This window comes from Eriocheir sinensis, chromosome 1 (assembly GCF_024679095.1).
Source record: "Eriocheir sinensis breed Jianghai 21 chromosome 1, ASM2467909v1, whole genome shotgun sequence".
Classification (NCBI taxonomy): domain Eukaryota; kingdom Metazoa; phylum Arthropoda; class Malacostraca; order Decapoda; family Varunidae; genus Eriocheir; species Eriocheir sinensis.
The window spans coordinates 13,820,912-13,837,403 of NC_066509.1; the positions used below are offsets into that span (position 1 = coordinate 13,820,912).

Genomic DNA, 16,492 nt, shown 5'->3' on the forward strand with positions numbered 1-16,492 from the left:
ATAGATATAAAAAGAGATAAGTAGGTAAGTAGTTATAGATAGATAGATGGATAGAATGATAAATAGATAAGGAAAGATATATTACGTCATTGCTAAGAACTGCTCACGTTTCATTACACATTAACATCTTCAAACCGTGAGTGAACAGACTTCGTTGCACTTAGGTCTTTCTACAGTGCGTTTCATTCCTCTACTTCAACTCCCTTCCCCAAGCCATTCCCTTACCCAGCCCACTCCCCTTCCCCAGCCCGTAAACTTGAATCCTTCGTCGGCTCATCCCTCCTCCTCCTCCTCCTCCTCTCTCTCCTCTTTTCCAACTCCCCGTTTCTGCTCCTTGCTGCTGTGGAATTCCGTGTCACTTAGAGTCTACGCTTTCACTCGTCCCCGTTGGCTCTCTTTCTGTAGGTGCCTTCACGCAGCGGTCAGGTTAATCAAGTGAGTAGAAGAGAGAGAGAGAGAGAGAGAGAGAGAGAGAGAGAGAGAGAGAGAGAGGGGAAAGCGTGAGGAGGGCAGGAAGAGGGTTACTCAGGGTAGTGGATACATCGGTAAACTTTGATAAACGAGGATGTGGTGGTGAAGGTGTGTTGGTGAGGAGCTACGCCGCACTGCACCACGCCCTCCTCCTCCTCCTCCTCCTCCTCCTCCTCCTCCGTTTTCTTCTTCCTCCTTTTTCTCGTCTCTTTCTTTTTCTTCGTCTTCGTTTCCTTCTACCCTTTCCTGCTCCTCCTGGTCCTCATCCTCATCCTCATCCTAATCCTCCTCCTCTTTCTTTTTTTTCTTTTTTTCTGATGTAGCTTCTTGTTTCTCTTTTTTATTCTTTCTTTTGATCCTTTCTTTAGTTTTTTTTTTTATTCTTCTCTTCTTTATTTTCTTATTCTTGTTTCTATTCTTTCTTCTCTTCCTTTCATTATTGTTTTCATTCTTCTTGTCTTGTTCTTGTTCCTCCTCCTTCTCCCCCCCCCTCCTCCTTCTCCTTCTCCCCCCCCTCCTCCTCCTCCTCCTCATCCTCATCCTCATCCTCCTCGTCCTCCTTCTCCTCCTCCTCCTCCTCCTCCTCATCCTCATCCTCCTCGTCCTCCTTCTCCTCCTCCTCCTCCGCCGCCGCCGCGAAACCAAGAAATTAATAAAACGAAGCAAGAACAATCTTGAAGAATATATAGCGGAAACGAGTAAATCTAATCCTGAAGAATTTTTTTAGCTATGTAAATAATAAAAAGTCACTCACTTGTGGTATCGGACCGCTTGCTAATGATAATGGTAACCACACGAACGATGAAAATGAAATGGCTACAATCCTAAATAACTTTTTCGCATCCGTATTTACCGACGAAGATTGTTTATCACCTCAACCGCCGGAGGTTAGAAGGACCGAAAAGTGTTAAGTGGCGTGCTCATCGTAGAAAGTGACATATTACTCACAATTGAAAAGATTAAAGTAAGCAAAGCTCCTGGTCCAGACAAAATTACCCCTAGGGTCTTAAAAGAAATCAAACATCAAATTTGTAAACCGCTCTCCATCATATTCAATAAATTTTTAACAGCTGGAAAAGTTCCATCAGATTGGAAACTAGCAAATGTCACACTAATTTTCAAAAAGGTGGACAAGTATCATCCAGGAAACTATCGACCAATTAGCCTGACATCAAGTGTTTGTAAGTTAATGGAGACTCATTCGCGACAATATGGTGAAATTTTTCGAAGAAAATAATATGATAAATAATTCGCAATATGGCTTCCGTAGTAAACGTTCGTGTTTAACTAACTTTCTTGATTTTTTTTCATTATATTTTTGAGGCGTTCGATGAAAGCAGATCAGTAGATTTTCAAAAGGCATTTGATAAGGTCCCCCACCAACGATTGCTCAGCAAACTATTGGCGCACGGTATCTCGGGTAACATTCACAATTGGCTTGTGGACTGGCTCTCTGAGCGGAAACAGAGAGTAGTTCTAAATGGTGTTACATCCAACTGGCTCGATGTCAGAAGCGGCGTACCTCAAGGATCAGTGCTTGGCCCCATGCTCTTCTTAATTTATGTTAATGATATCGATGATGGGCTCACTTGCAAAGTATCAAAATTTGCTGATGACACAAAAATTGCTAGTAAAGTAACTGCGACACTCGACGAAGAAGCTTTACAATCAGATCTAGATCGACTTGCACGTTGGGCCAATCAATGGCAAATGAAATTTAACGTTGACAAATGTAAAGTGTTGCACATCGGAAAGAATAACAATCGCGTTCGGTACGTAATGAATGGCCAACAACTTTCTGCAGTAAGTAAAGAAAAGGATCTTGGAATCACTATATCAAGCGATTTAAAGCCCGGTCAGCATTGTTCAGAGGTAGTTAAAACTGAAAACAAATTGGTTGGTTTCATCGGACGAGTCTTTAATAATAAATCGGAAAAGTAATATTAAAACTGTATAATTCGTTGGTTCGACCCCGTCTAGAGTACTGTGTACAGTTTTGGTCTCCCTATTACAGAAAAGACATAGAAAAGTTGAAACGGGTTCAACGAAGAGTAACAAAGATGATTCCTAGGTTGAGAAATTTATCATATGAACAAAGGCTTAAAGAAGTTGATTTATTCAGCCTATCAAAACGAAGAATGCGAGGCGATCTAATAGAAGTGTTTAAAATGTTTAAAGGATTCAGTGATATTAATGCGGAAGATTACTTTACAATTGATCGATCAAATAGAACAAGAAGAAATCACAATTTGAAGATATGTGGTAAAAGATTCTCGTCGCACGAAGCTAAACACTTCTTCAATCGAGTTGTTAATGTTTGGAACTCTCTACCCTGTGATGTCGTTGATAGTACAACAGTTACGGCCTTCAAGAATAGATTAGACAAGTATTTTGAATCCAACCAGCAGCTAAGATATTACTCATTGTCGTAATAACGTTAAGTTCTTTATAATACTGGTGTCTTTGTCTGCTTTTATCGCCCGGTTAGTGGTAGCAGTAATGGTAGTTCTTTCCTCTTTCCTGCATAATTTCCATGCAGTTTTTCCATGCTGCATGGTTCTTTTTCCTTTCCTGCCAGCTTTGGCTGGAGGGATGGGGGGGTGGGGAGGAGCCTTCGCCTTTGCTGTCCTTCATCTTCCACCTTTGATTAGATAGTTAGTGTAGCTTGTCACAAACAGCCTCGTAAGGACCAGCAGGTCTGCTGTTGTTTGTTCTTCCTTTGTGTTACTTTGTGTTCCTCCTCCTCCTCCTCCTCCTCCTCCTCCTCTTTTTTTCTCTCCTCTTCTTCCTTCTTGCTGATCTCACTGATTCCGTCATCTCAAGGGCCTTCCGTCCTCCCTCCCTCCTCCTACTTTACTTCCTCCTTCCCTCCTGGAGCAGTCAGATGTTGGAAGCTGACTTATCGAAAAAAGAAGACAAGACTATATTTTTTGTTTTAAGATCGTGCCTCAACAAACTTTAGGCTCGTGGAGGAAGGCCAAAAGAAAGAAGGCAATGTTATGTATAATTTGTGTGAAGTGAAGATGCAAACATTAGTCTGGCCCTCCCGAAATTGACCTCTCTTTCGGCCACCTCTTTTGAGTCTTTTTTTAGGAACAGCGAGTAGCAGGCTTTTTTTATTATTGTTTCCTTTTTTGTGTCCTTGAGCTGTCTCCTTTGTTGTTAAAAAAAAAAACGTTACTTGTAAAAATCAATAGAGAGAAAGAATTATACTTTGAATATTCTTTTTACAAATTTTAGTCTTTGGAAAATAAAAGGACGTTGATGTATCATAATAACGTCTCGTCGTTCTCCGTGTTTGCTTGTTGTTATCGTGAACTCTCATTTTACGCTATTGTGCTAAAAAGACAGCGTTTAGTGAATTTCGCGTAATTCAGACCATTTTTTATACGAATACATGGAAGGTGAATGTGTTTCCTTTGTGTTATTTTTGCGTTATTCAAACAATTTTTATACGAATACATGGAAGGCGAGGTTTGCATTGTGTTAACTTGGCACAATTCAAACTATTTTTAACGAATACATGAAAGGTGAAGAAGTTTCCTATGTTTTTATTTCGCGTAATTCAGGCCTTTTTTTTTTTTTATGTGTGTGTGTGTGTGTGTGTGTGTGTGTGTGTGTGTGTGTGTACGGGGAGAGAATTTGCTTTGGTTCATACAAGAAAAGCGGGTCAGAAAAAAAAATAATAATCTATCGCATCCTTCTCAAAGCGCTTCTTTCAAACTCGCGTCAAACAAGAGTAGTACCCGTACGAGCACGGTGATGCGGCGGGAGAAAGAAAATAAAAATTAAGCCTCGTGAATACCAGTGTCGCAGGAGTCATCGTTTTGCGTTAGTGGATAACTTTTGGTGGACGGGTTAATAACGGCTACTGGAAGAGTTACTCGGCCCACGCATTGTCCTCCGCCCCCCCCCTCCCTCCTCCCCTTTCTCTCTCTCTCTCTCTCTCTCTCTCTCTCTCTCTCTCTCTCTCTCTCTCTCTCTCTCTCTCTCTCTCTCTCTCTCTCTCTCTCTCTCTCTCTCTCTCTCTCTCTCTCTCTCTCTCTCTCTCTCCCCCCACACACACACACACACACACACACACACTCGAGCCAGACATTTCCCCTTCATTTCTTAGCGCCTCGCCTCTCCCTCCCTTTGTGTCATTAAATCGGGGCAAACACGACACACCGGAAGTTCCATCTCACCTGCGTGTGTTTCCGTCGACGCGACACATTTCAATCAACACGGCGATAGGAGTGACGCCGCCGGGCCGCCGAAGTGTGTCCCGGCAGATCAAGGCGTTAAAACACTTTGTTGGCCGGAATTGAGTCACGTTCTGTAGCTTGTCACGTCGCCGCCTGCAGGACGTTGGAGAGTCTCGTGTGATGGGGTGGTTAGCGGCGCCTTGGTTCCGCGTACGTGTCATATAAAATGTTTTAGTCTCACGTGAAGAACGGCAGCTAAAGGAGTTTGTATAGCAATAAATGTTACGAAGAGGCATATGTCACCAGGGGAATGTTTACCTTACATAGCAGTAGAAGTAACTGAAAAAAGATGTTAACATTAGATAAGCTCAACTGTAAGTCTCGCGGGAAGAGCAGGGCTAAATATTAGTGTGTTTAGTAATAAATGTAGAAATGTTTGGGAGGCAGAAAACTTACAGCCTTGCGTGAAGAATTATACTGAGTTTGTCTAACAAAAAGTAAGAGTATTGAAGGAAATGTGGAGACGATGCTGAAAGTTTACCAAGTAATTAAAGTAATTGAGAAGCAAATGTAAATTATGTAAAGCATATGCAATTGAAATATAGCAACTACGTCGATGTCGTAGAGAACACCGTTTATCAGACACGCCAGTCCTCGTCGACAGACCGACTTGGTCGCCGTCAGCCCATAGTCAGTCTGTCGGCGCCCTCTTCATAGGCCGTCACCCGACAAAGGCCCGTGGTCCCTCCGCGGAGGGACAAAATCATTAAACAACAACAGCCTTTTCTAGTCCCACGTGAAGGGACAGAGCTGAATAAAAATATGTTTGGTAATAAATGGGCACCATATACTGTGACTGGCTGTAACTATAAACAATGGAAAAAGATAGACGTGTTTGAATAACTGCAAGGGTTATATAGAGCTCTGAAAGGGTCGTGAGTGTAACGTTGACACTTGTACGCATAAAAAAACATCATAAAATAATTGTAAAAATAATACAAGAATACCATAAGACAAGTAAGTGTGCGCGTGTAACTGAACTAGAACAAACGGGCGTATCGGAGGAAGATAAAACTTAAACAAATAATATAATGGATCACATGAAGGCGAGTAAGTGAACTAGAGCAAATAGAGCCTGGACGGCGCCTTGCATGTAATGTTGACACGTGCCCGGGATGGACGCATTTGTCACGCCGCCGCCACCTTGCCGGACGCCAGGCCAGCGCGGCGCCGGGCCATCAGCGTCACCTGGCCCTGCTCGTCGTGCTCCACCGGGCCATTACCGCGTCGGGGGGCTCGCCGGGGGACTCGTTGAAGTGACGGACAGACTCTCGTTCCCCGGCCGACCCACGCAGCAGAGCGGCCGGCCGGGGGACAGGGGACGGGGAAGACATTATACAAAAGACAGGCGAAAGGGGACAGGAATGAAGGTTAATAGAAAGGGAAGTGCTAATCTTTTTTCGGCCTTTTTGTGTGTGTGTTCTGACTTAACATAATTTCGACCTTGCGGCAGAGGACGAGGAAAACATTATACAAAACAGGCAAAAGGGTACAATGGTGAAGGCTCAATAGAAAGGAGCGTATTAATCTTTTCTCTGCCACTTATTAGGGGGAGGGGGTCTGACTGCTAACATAATTTCGACCTTGGGACAGGGGACGAGGAAACCATTATACAAAAGAGAGACAAAAGGGAACAGGGATAAAGGCTTAATAGAGCAAAGTGGGTGAATCTTCTAGGCCTTTTTTTCATAACTGTTCACATAATTTTGACTTTGTTTCATCAGTTTCGTCGTTCTTGTATTGTGTTCAGATCAGCTTGACTTACAGGATCCTCCCTTTATCTTTATCATGCTTGTCATCGGCTGTCCGTTGTCCGTCGAGATGCATGGAATTTCTGAGCCTGTAAAGAACGTTCATGAATGGTCGTCACTCCTCCAGATACAGTGCACGAGGCCGGTGAATGTTTGAAATTGTTATCCATTTCACTGGTTATTGCTGTGGGAAAGAGGAAGGAGCTTTGTGGATACGGGGCGCTGAACTCTTGGCCTACAGATGTATATGATTGCCGGGTGTTTAGAAATGTTTATGAATTGTTTTTGTTGGATGAAGAGAGGAGCTTCTCCGTCATTTTTATGGTAAGGGAAAGAGCCTGGAGGATCTATGTGATATTTTTTAATGTACTCGCAACACTTTTCTACTTCTGAAAAAAAACATTCTAGATAAAGCATGATTGCAAATTTAGCTTTACACAGATTCATTCTTCTAAGTCACTATTTTTTTGAACGCCGAAAGCACTTTCTCTCTACACTTTCTTCGTATTATTCTTGAGTCAGTAAAAGCATTGACACCGAGAACCATTTCCACTTTGCGAACAAACACACTTAACAAACATTATGCATATTGATTTGTACTTGTCCCTTCGAAAAACACGTTCTGTATACACACCTTGATTGATTCACCTGCCGCCCGTGAGTTGTGATTTGTGTACCTCCGTTAAACATTCACGGGTACTCTGTTCCCTCACAACGGTGCTAAGGATATTATGAGCACTGTTTGCCCTTGTCACGCTCCCCTCCACCTCCCCGCCGCCCCCACCAATGTCGCACCCTGTCTCTTAGAAGATGATTCTTTAATAGCAGCAGGAAACAAATGACTACTCCCTAGGTGACTGAACAAGTGACGGCGGGAAGCACACAACTCTCTAGAGGGCCGTATTAAAGGACATTTCGCCGCCTAAGAACACATATTTGACAAGGCTTTCGTAGGAGTTGTGGGCATTTCCAGGGGTAGTTTTATGACCCTGGTGGTAGTTTGACCCTTCTTCTGTACCATGAGCCTAAAATAACACTCATTAGAATCTGATTGATCCCCTCTTTGACCTTTAGAAATAGCTGATGTGAGAAGCGAAAGTGACTTGTAATACCAGCCTCAGAGTACCTCAGAATGGTTTGTGAGGTAATGCTTGAAATAGAACTTGGACGCAGAACCAAAAGACGCAAGAACTCTCCACTAGACGTCTCGCCCTCCCTCGCCAAACATGACATTAATATTTCTTTAACTCATCGATGTTTGAAGACAATATTACTGTTTGCCCACACCACGCCCTCCAGCCCGACGCCATTTTCCTGTTCGCTCACCGCGGTGTTAAGGATATTACTGTTTACCTTTATCACCTCCCACCCCCCCTGTCACCGCCCACGCCCTCCTCACCGACGCCTCGCCCTCCGGTACCGAACGCGGCATTACTCTTTTCCGATACTCGCTCCACACTCGATCATTCCTCTGACGCATTTTCGCCTCAGCCATTTCGTAAACTTCACCCTAAGAGTTTCTGATCTTTGTCTCGTTCGCGATTCTCTTGAACTCATTGCATTAGTTATTACTTATATTTAGTTTTATTGTCTCTTATTAACTTTTGTGTATTATCATTTTACTTTTCCTGAACTTATTTTTTTTAACCCGGTTTCTTAATGGTCCCTCCGAGCGAGAAAAATCAGAAAAAATCACCCCTCACACAAACCATTTCATAATATATATCAAAGCATTTCTGATCAGATTATGTATCATCTATTTTGGGGGGTTAATATCATGGCATAAATTTGGCCCGTCGCTGCTACACGGTGAAGCCACAAATTTGGCCCGTCGCTGCTACCGGTTAAAGGTACAGTGAAGAGCCTCGCCTTCTTGCACAATCCGTCCCTTGTTTACGTGTTATTGATTCTTTCGTCTTCATACACATATTCTCGTCAACACCCGCTATCAAGAGAATTACCTTCTTCCAGATTCCGTCACTTCTCGGTACCATTTTGCTTCCTCCTTCACTTATTCTCTGAAGACCTACAATTACTTATTTACTCATTTATTAATCAATACATCTTACACCCGGACTGACTTCCTAAACATATAATCAAAAGAATTGCCCCACGTTATTTCCAAGAATTGACTAAATATTAAAGTCAACCCACGAAAAGCTGATAGAAAGGCTAATGTTGGATTGTAGATTTGCAAGATTCCATTCCGTCACAAATGTTTTCATGGCGGGTTGCTACTCGTGCCCAGAATCTCCTAAAAAAACTGCCTCGCGCCGCTCTCAGGAGTTGACAATAGCTTCAAGTTGTCTCACGTAAATCCTAAGGAAAGACTAATGTCGCGTTGATGCTTGGCAAATATCCATTCCGTCCCAAATACCTTCACGGCGGTTTACTCTATGTCTGGCCTAATTCAACTAAAAACATACCACTAAAGGAATAACCTCGCATCGCTTTCAGAAGGTGACAAAAGCTTCAAGTCACGTAAAGCATAAGGAAAGACTAATGTCGTGCTGATGTTTGGCAGGATTCTGTTCCTTCACAAATATCTTCACGGCTTAATTCACCTAAAAACCCACCACCAAAGGAATAGTCTCGCATCGCCTTCAGGGGGTGACAAAAGATTCAAGTCACCTCACGTAAAGCATAAGGAAAGACTAATGTCGCGTTGATGCTTGGCAAGATTCCATTCCGTGCCAAAAATCTTGGGAGCGGGTCGGCGGGAGTGCAGCGCGTGCCAGCCAGCAACTTTAAGCAATATAACAGCCTCTGCCTTGCATTCACGACGATGCTATTACTGGCGCATAACAAAACACTCGTGCTTCCCCTCCTGCCCCGGCTTGGGTACGTGTCCTTGCCATGCACCCCCACCTACCCACTCCCCCCCACTCACTCCCCTCACACTTGTCCCCTCCTCCCAGCTCCCCCCTCCCTTTCTTCCTATCCTGAACTCCCCCTTCCCACCATTCCACTCCTGTACCCTCCTACCCACTCCCCTTCACACTTGTCCCCTCCCTTCCATCCCCCTCCCTTCCTTCCTTATCTTAATCTCCCCCCTTCCACCATTCCACTCCTGTACCCTCCTACCCACTCCCCCTCAAACTTTTCCCCTCCTCCCAGCTCCCCTCCCTTCCATCCCCCTCCCTTCCTTCCCATCCTTCCACTCCTACACCCTCCCACGCCCTTTCCCTCACACTTGCCCCCTACTCCTATCTCTCTCCCCTTCCCTCCCCCTTCCCATTCTTCCCATCATAAACTCCCTCCCCCCCAAACCATTCCACTGCCTTCCCTTCCATTTTTCTCCTTTCTCCTGTTTTTTTCTCCTGTTCCAATCTCCCATTCCTTCCATCCCCTCCTTCAATTCCCACTTCCTCCATGTCCTTTCTCTCTCTCCCTTCCACTTTCTTTCCTTCCATCCTCCATCCCCTTTCCTCTCACTCTTGTCCTCTCCATCTTCCTCCCTTCCCTTTCCATATCATACGTTCCCCTCTTTCCCTTTATCCTCATCTCCATTTTTCCTCCGTCTCTCTCCCCTTCCTTGTTCTTTTATCTCTTCACTTCTGATTTGAAACACCTCCCTGCTCCCTCCCTTCCCCTTTCTTTCTTCCCCTCACAGTCCTATCTTTCTGACTTTTTTTTCTTTCACTTTATCTGCCCTCTCGTGTTTCTCCAACATATTCCTTTTGATTTAAGATTACTCTCCATTCTATCCATTCCCGGCTTTCCTCCCTCATTTTATCATCTCCCTCTTGTTTTCCTTTTCTTGCTTACCGCACCAATACGGAATGACTAGCGGAACTTCGTATTATAGTTTTCGTGGCACAAAAGACATACGAAACGTTCACTAGAGGTTCCGCGCATAGCTCCATGCAGGTAATAACAATTCGTTTGCGGTAACATAATGTTGAACGCGGCATCCGTACGGTAAGGGAAATAAATACCACGCACGTATATTAAACGCCCGCGCGCGTGCGTGTGTGTGGGAGGGCATGAGTGGGGGGACTAGGCAGAGAAGGAGGCTGGTGGTGGTAAGGCAGAAGCGGAGGCAGGGGAAATAAATGAGAGAAATGGAGCTGTTTGTGTGAGGTAGGAAGGGACTGCAGGGGAGGAAGAGAGGCAGAGGGAAAAGCAGGGGAGGGGAGAGGAGGAAAGGAAAGGAGACAAAGACACAGAGGCAGGGGAAGTAAAGCTGTTTGTATGAGGTTGGGAGAACGGCAGGGGAGGACGAAAGGAAAAGGGACAAAGACACCGAGGCAGGAGAAGTAGAGCTGTTTGTATGAGGTAGGGAGGGACGGCAGGGGAGGACGAAAGAGAGGCAGAGGCAAAGGTAGGAAAGGTGCGGGAGAAGAGAGGAGAGGAGGGAGGGACAGACAGAGGCAGGGGAAGTGAGCTGAGGTTTGAACAAAGGAAAGCGAGGTGAGAGAAACGAGAGGAGAGGAGACAAAGATTGAGAAAAAGGGAAGTAAGGAGTGGAGAAACGGCAGGCGGCGGAGGTGAGGGGGTGCGGAAAGAGAGGTACGGCTTGGTGACGCCTCTGAGTCAACAGGTGGTCCGGAGTAAAGTCGGGAGCCTCTCACACGCGAAGATAATGCCCGGCGCCTCTTCCCGGCCTCTTTGTCTCCCGCGCTGAGGCGAAAGCAACCCGCCCACCCGCCCGCCCGCCCGCCCACACATGGTTTTCTTACTGCTCATGAGGAGGCTTTGTTCCCCTTATGCATGTTTTTCAAGAGTTTTGTTTACAATGATATTTTGATGCGATGTGATTTTTTTTTTTTTTTTTAAGCCTGACTGAATTTTGCTGCCCAGTGATAGTGAGGGATGAGGTTTTGTTCCCCTTATGCGTGTTTTTCAAAGGGGTTTTACATTACTATTCAGATGCGATGTGAGTTTGTTTTATTCACCGTTCTTTTTTTTTTTTTTTTTTTTTTTTAGCCTGACTGAATTTTTGCTGCCCCGTGTTAAAGTACTCCCATTTGAAAACGCCCGGTGGGGTGCTGGCCGGTGCGGGTCAGCCCCGCCCCGCAGCTCTGCCACACACTCTCAACACCTCTCGCTTCCTCTCATGTGTCAGCTATTTATTGTCTTTAAATGAATTTAATAAGATAACTGGATAATCCAATAAGGTCATACAGTGCTAAGATTGTTTACCTTTTGGGATAATAACAAATATTTTGTATAAATACCACAACACTTGACAACGTTGGAATACAACTCTGTCAAGTGTCGTGGTATTTATACAAAATCTTTATTATTATTCTAAAAATTAAACAATCTTAACACACTATGACCTTATTGGGTTACCCAATTATCAAATTAAATTCATTTAAAGGTAGTAAATAGCTGACATATGAGAGGAAGCGAGAGGTGTTGAGAGTGTGTGGCAGAACTGCGGGGCGGGGCTGACCCGCACCGGCCAGCACCCCACCGGCCAGTTTTAAATGGGAACACTATAATGAGTGATGAGAGCAAGGTCACGAGGAGGCTCTGGTCCCCTTATACGTACGTGTTAAGTTGTTTTATTTTTTTATTTACATTGTTATTTAGATGCGATGTGACTTTTTTTTTTTATTTTTTTTAAAGCCTGACTGAATTTTGCTGTCCAGTGAAAATGAGTGGTGCGGGGAAGACTGATATCCTTCCTTCAGTTATATGACTATTTTTACTGCATTGCCCCACTCTTCCTCACTCCACCCGCTCTGCCCCGCCCCGAACCGTTCTAGCCCACCTTTCCCGCCCCGCACCACCCTGCTCCGTCGTGTTTCGTTCTTCCCTACCCCGTTTTGCCCCTCTCCACCCTATCTGTTCCGCCCCCCTCCGACCCACCCCGCCCCGCCCCACACTGTCCCTTTTTTTCCTCACCCTTTCTGTCCCTCCCCATCCTACTCTGTTCCGCCCCCTCCGCCCCATTCTACCCCGACCCACCCCGCCCCGCCCCTCCCCGCCCCGCCTGCTACAATAACGATAACGTGCCTGTTGATTATGATAGCATTTTCTGATTCGGAAAAAAACACTGCTGGTAATGAACAAACAGACAGACAGATATACAGCCAGACAGACAGATTGACAGATATTTTTGAAACCATCAATTTTTTCATCCTCGTGAGGTAAAATTATGATATTTTTTTTATGTTCACACAAATAAAAGCATTACCATATTGCTTTAAAATGAGCAAACCAGGTACCTTCTCTCTCCTACCCCCCACAGGCTTATCCGAGAGTTACTTCGACATCTACGACTACGAGACGGACTACTACTACGACTACAACCGCGCCCAGAGTAACGACCCGCTGCCCACGTTCACGGCGCGGCCCCAGACGTTCACAGTGGAGGTGGGCCAGTCCGTGATGATTCCCTGCGACGTGGACGACCCTGGTGAGTGAGACGCCTTAGAAACAGCTTTACCAGGTGACGGATTCCTAAACCTATAACATCTCCACCCGAAACATACCTGTCTTTTGGCCACTCATTTCTACTTTCTTTATAGGAAGCGGGTTTTTTTATCTGATTATTTTTGCCCTTGAGCTGCTTCCCTCCCTGTTAAAAAATCTTACTCAGCATTTTGAAATAGTCGATGCCTCAGAATAGTTTTTTTGAGTAGCATGATTCTTGTTTTGAGTACCAGTCGGCATGCCCCGTACTGATTTGTGAACGCACCCTGTTTTTATACCTCGTTGCATTGTTTAGGGCAACTTTTTGTGTGTGAATATATCTTTCTTTCCATAGCGCACTCAGACAAACAGGCAAAAAGACAGAAACACACACACACACACACACACACACACACACACACACACACACACACACACACACACACACACACACACACACACACACACACACATTAACGATCCTTTGTAGATCTAAATTACCTCAACTTCAAGCTGCACGAAACGTCACACCTTCCATTCTTTCTTTAAACTTCCGTGGCGTCTTCCAGTATTTTTGTCATCTGCGTAACTCCGTATCTGCAAGGACCGTCATGCCTTGAAGCTGCACACATTGTTGGACTGACTGGCTGTTTCACTTCTGTCCTTTTCTTCCCACAACAGACGCTAAGGATTCCAGAAACAATGCCCCCGTGTCTTGCAAATGTTTCTGCAGTGTTTCGCAGTTGTTCTTTTTTTGCGTGGGTTGTGTGCATGGTTTCCTAACTAGTTTTTGCCCTTGACTTGACGTTACGTGCTGTGTGTAGTTCCTGGACCAGTATACGTACACAGGGCCAAAGTAACACAAGAAAGGGATCCCATGGGGTGCTTTATTTCCTATATTTATTTTTAGTGAGTATAAACTGCCACGCGACTGAAATTTGTCGATAGATAATTGTTAGTTAGTTGATTTATTGGCCATAATCATTGCAGGTATAGCAGGGGTACATAAAACATAAAAGGAAAAAAAATACGTGACATAAGCTTTGAAAACATCTACAAAGCAATTCTATTCCAATCAGTCACATCAAAGAACACTGTAAAAATAATAATTAATCTAAAACACACTGCTCTGCTAAATGGCATTGATGTGCAGAAAAAAAGATGTGTGGATTTAGACGGATAGAAAAATGGATAAATAGAAATACTCATGAATAGATAGATAGATAAATAGATAGATAGATAGATAAACACATAGATTGATAGATACAGATAGATAGATATAGACAGATAGATTTTCAAGGCATGGAAAAGCATAGTTCGTACATTTGAATAGTTTCTCTGATACCCTGTTCGAATCACATGAATGTCCCCTGAAAAAAGTTCTCGGAATATCTAAATGAACGAGAAAATCCAAAGAAAATAAAGCTGCTGCGCCAGAGCGGGGAAGGTAACAAGCTCGCAACATTTTCAGGACGTTATCGCGACACAAATACGACTGAGAAAACCCACAGCAAATAGGATTATAAAATTTTCGAATACAATAACTGACTATAATCGGAAATACTCGGTGCCAGGCAGTTTTATTTTGGTTCCTATTGCAGCTCGAAGACATATGGGGTCGTATTATGAGACATTTCGGCGGCCAAGAACACATATTTGACAAGGCTTTCGTAGGAGTTGTGGGCATTTCCAGGAGTAGTTTTATGACCCTGGTGGTAGTTTAACCCTTCTTCTGTAACATTTCGCCGCCCAAGTTCACATATTTGACAAGGCTTTCGTAGGAGTTGTGGGCATTTCCAGGAGTAGTTTTATGACCCTGGTGGTAGTTTAACCCTTCTTCTGTAACATTTCGCCGCCCAAGTTCACATATTTGACAAGGCTTTCGTAGGAGTTATGGGCATTTCCAGGAGTAGTTTTATGACCCTGGTGGTAGTTTAACCCTTCTTCTGTAACATTTCGCCGCCCAAGTTCACATATTTGACAAGGCTTTCGTAGGAGTTGTGGGCATTTCCAGTAGTTGTATGACCCTGGTGGTAGTTTGACCCTTCTTCTGTAACATTTCGCCGCCCAAGTTCACATATTTGACAAGGCTTTCGTAGGAGTTGCGGGCATTTCCAGGAGTAGTTTTATGACCCTGGCGGTAGTTTGACCCTTCTTCTGTAACATTTCGCCGCCCAAGTTCACATATTTGACAAGGCTTTCGTAGGAGTTGTGGGCATTTCCAGGAGTAGTTTTATGACCCTGGCGGTAGTTTGACCCTTCTTCTGTAACATTTCGCCGCCCAAGTTCACATATTTGACAAGGCTTTCGTAGGAGTTGTGGGCATTTCCAGGAGTAGTTGTATGACCCTGGTGGTAGTTTTACCCTTCTTCTGTAAATTGAACCTGAAGAGACACTCATTAGAACCCAACTGACCCCCTCTTTGACCTTTAGAAATAGCTGATGTGAGAAGCCAAAGTGCCTTATAATACCGACCATGGACGTACAAGTTATAGACTGTTTGATCAAAATGAACATATCTGCAAACATTGTTAAGACACCTACCCCGAGCGAGGCTTCGTTTAAGGATTTGGAGGGAAATATTGTTGGTGAAATACTGAATTCTCTAGTCCATATATTTTCAACTATTCACACTTCGGGCGGCGCTCTGTCAGCAACACTAAAGGCTGCAATTTACAAGGCCTCTTAGTCGGGGGAGGATTTTTCTTCCGTGCGTGACTGTTCCTCTCAAAATGTACTGTGAATAAATGTTACGCGTTCTTCCAATGTGTCAGACTCGCAGATCAAAGACACTGGTGAGGGTTCGATCTAGTCAGAAAGAGGAGCGGTACCCCTCGCGTGGCATCAAAGAACACTGTGAGGAAAAATAATCAGCAAAAAGAAAGAGGTTGCTAAAAGGCATTGATGTGTAGATAAAGATGCACAGACAGATATTTGCATAGATGGATAAAGATAGATAGATATTTACATAGATAGATAGATAAAGATGTATAGGTAAATATTTACATAGATGGATAGATAAATAAAAGGGTGGGGAGATAGATAGACCTCACCTGTACATCCGTGAGGAAAAACTGCATACCTCGGCTTCTGTTTCTTGCTCCCGGATGTGCCCTGTTATCCGCGCGGGTGGTGGGGCAAGGTAAAGGCTTCCTCCTCTTATCTACGTGCGCCAGCCAGCGGTGAGACGTGAACGCGTGAAGCCACGGGAACACACGACACAGAGCAAACAGGCAAAAGGGGCTATTGTCACGACCACATACCACAAGAAGCTACACAACCACCACTCCTCCACCCCCCCACTACTACCACCACCACCACTACCATCAAAATCACTCTCATCCCTACTCCTGCTCTGCTACTACTACCACGACTACTACCACCACTACTACCACCACTGTTACCACTACTACTCCCACGACTACCACCACCACCACTACTACTACTACTACGACTACTATGACTACTACTACTACTACTACTTCTACTACTACTACTACTACTACTACTACTACTACTACTACTACTGCTACTACTACTTTAATTATTACTACTACTGCTGCTGTTAATAAAAAGAAGAAGAAGAAGAAGAAAAAAAATGATAACAATAGTAGTAGTAGTAGTAGTAGTAGTAGTAGTAGTAGTAGTAGTAGTAGT

The 16,492-nt window shown here is 44.3% G+C and overlaps 1 protein-coding gene across 9 annotated transcripts in view; it reads left to right on the forward strand.

The window, feature by feature from the left end:
* LOC126995228 (protein amalgam-like) overlaps positions 1–16,492 on the forward strand; it is a 79,396-nt gene that overhangs the window by 41,480 nt on the left and 21,424 nt on the right. For 8 of the 9 annotated variants that reach the window (XM_050854641.1, XM_050854660.1, XM_050854714.1 and 5 more), the window contains one exon: positions 12,672–12,839. In XM_050854641.1, coding sequence (XP_050710598.1) covers positions 12,672–12,839 — 168 coding nt within the window. Of the gene's footprint in view, positions 1–11,881; positions 11,966–12,671; positions 12,840–16,492 lie in introns of those variants that run through there. The other variant, XM_050854704.1, reaches the window with a different exon arrangement.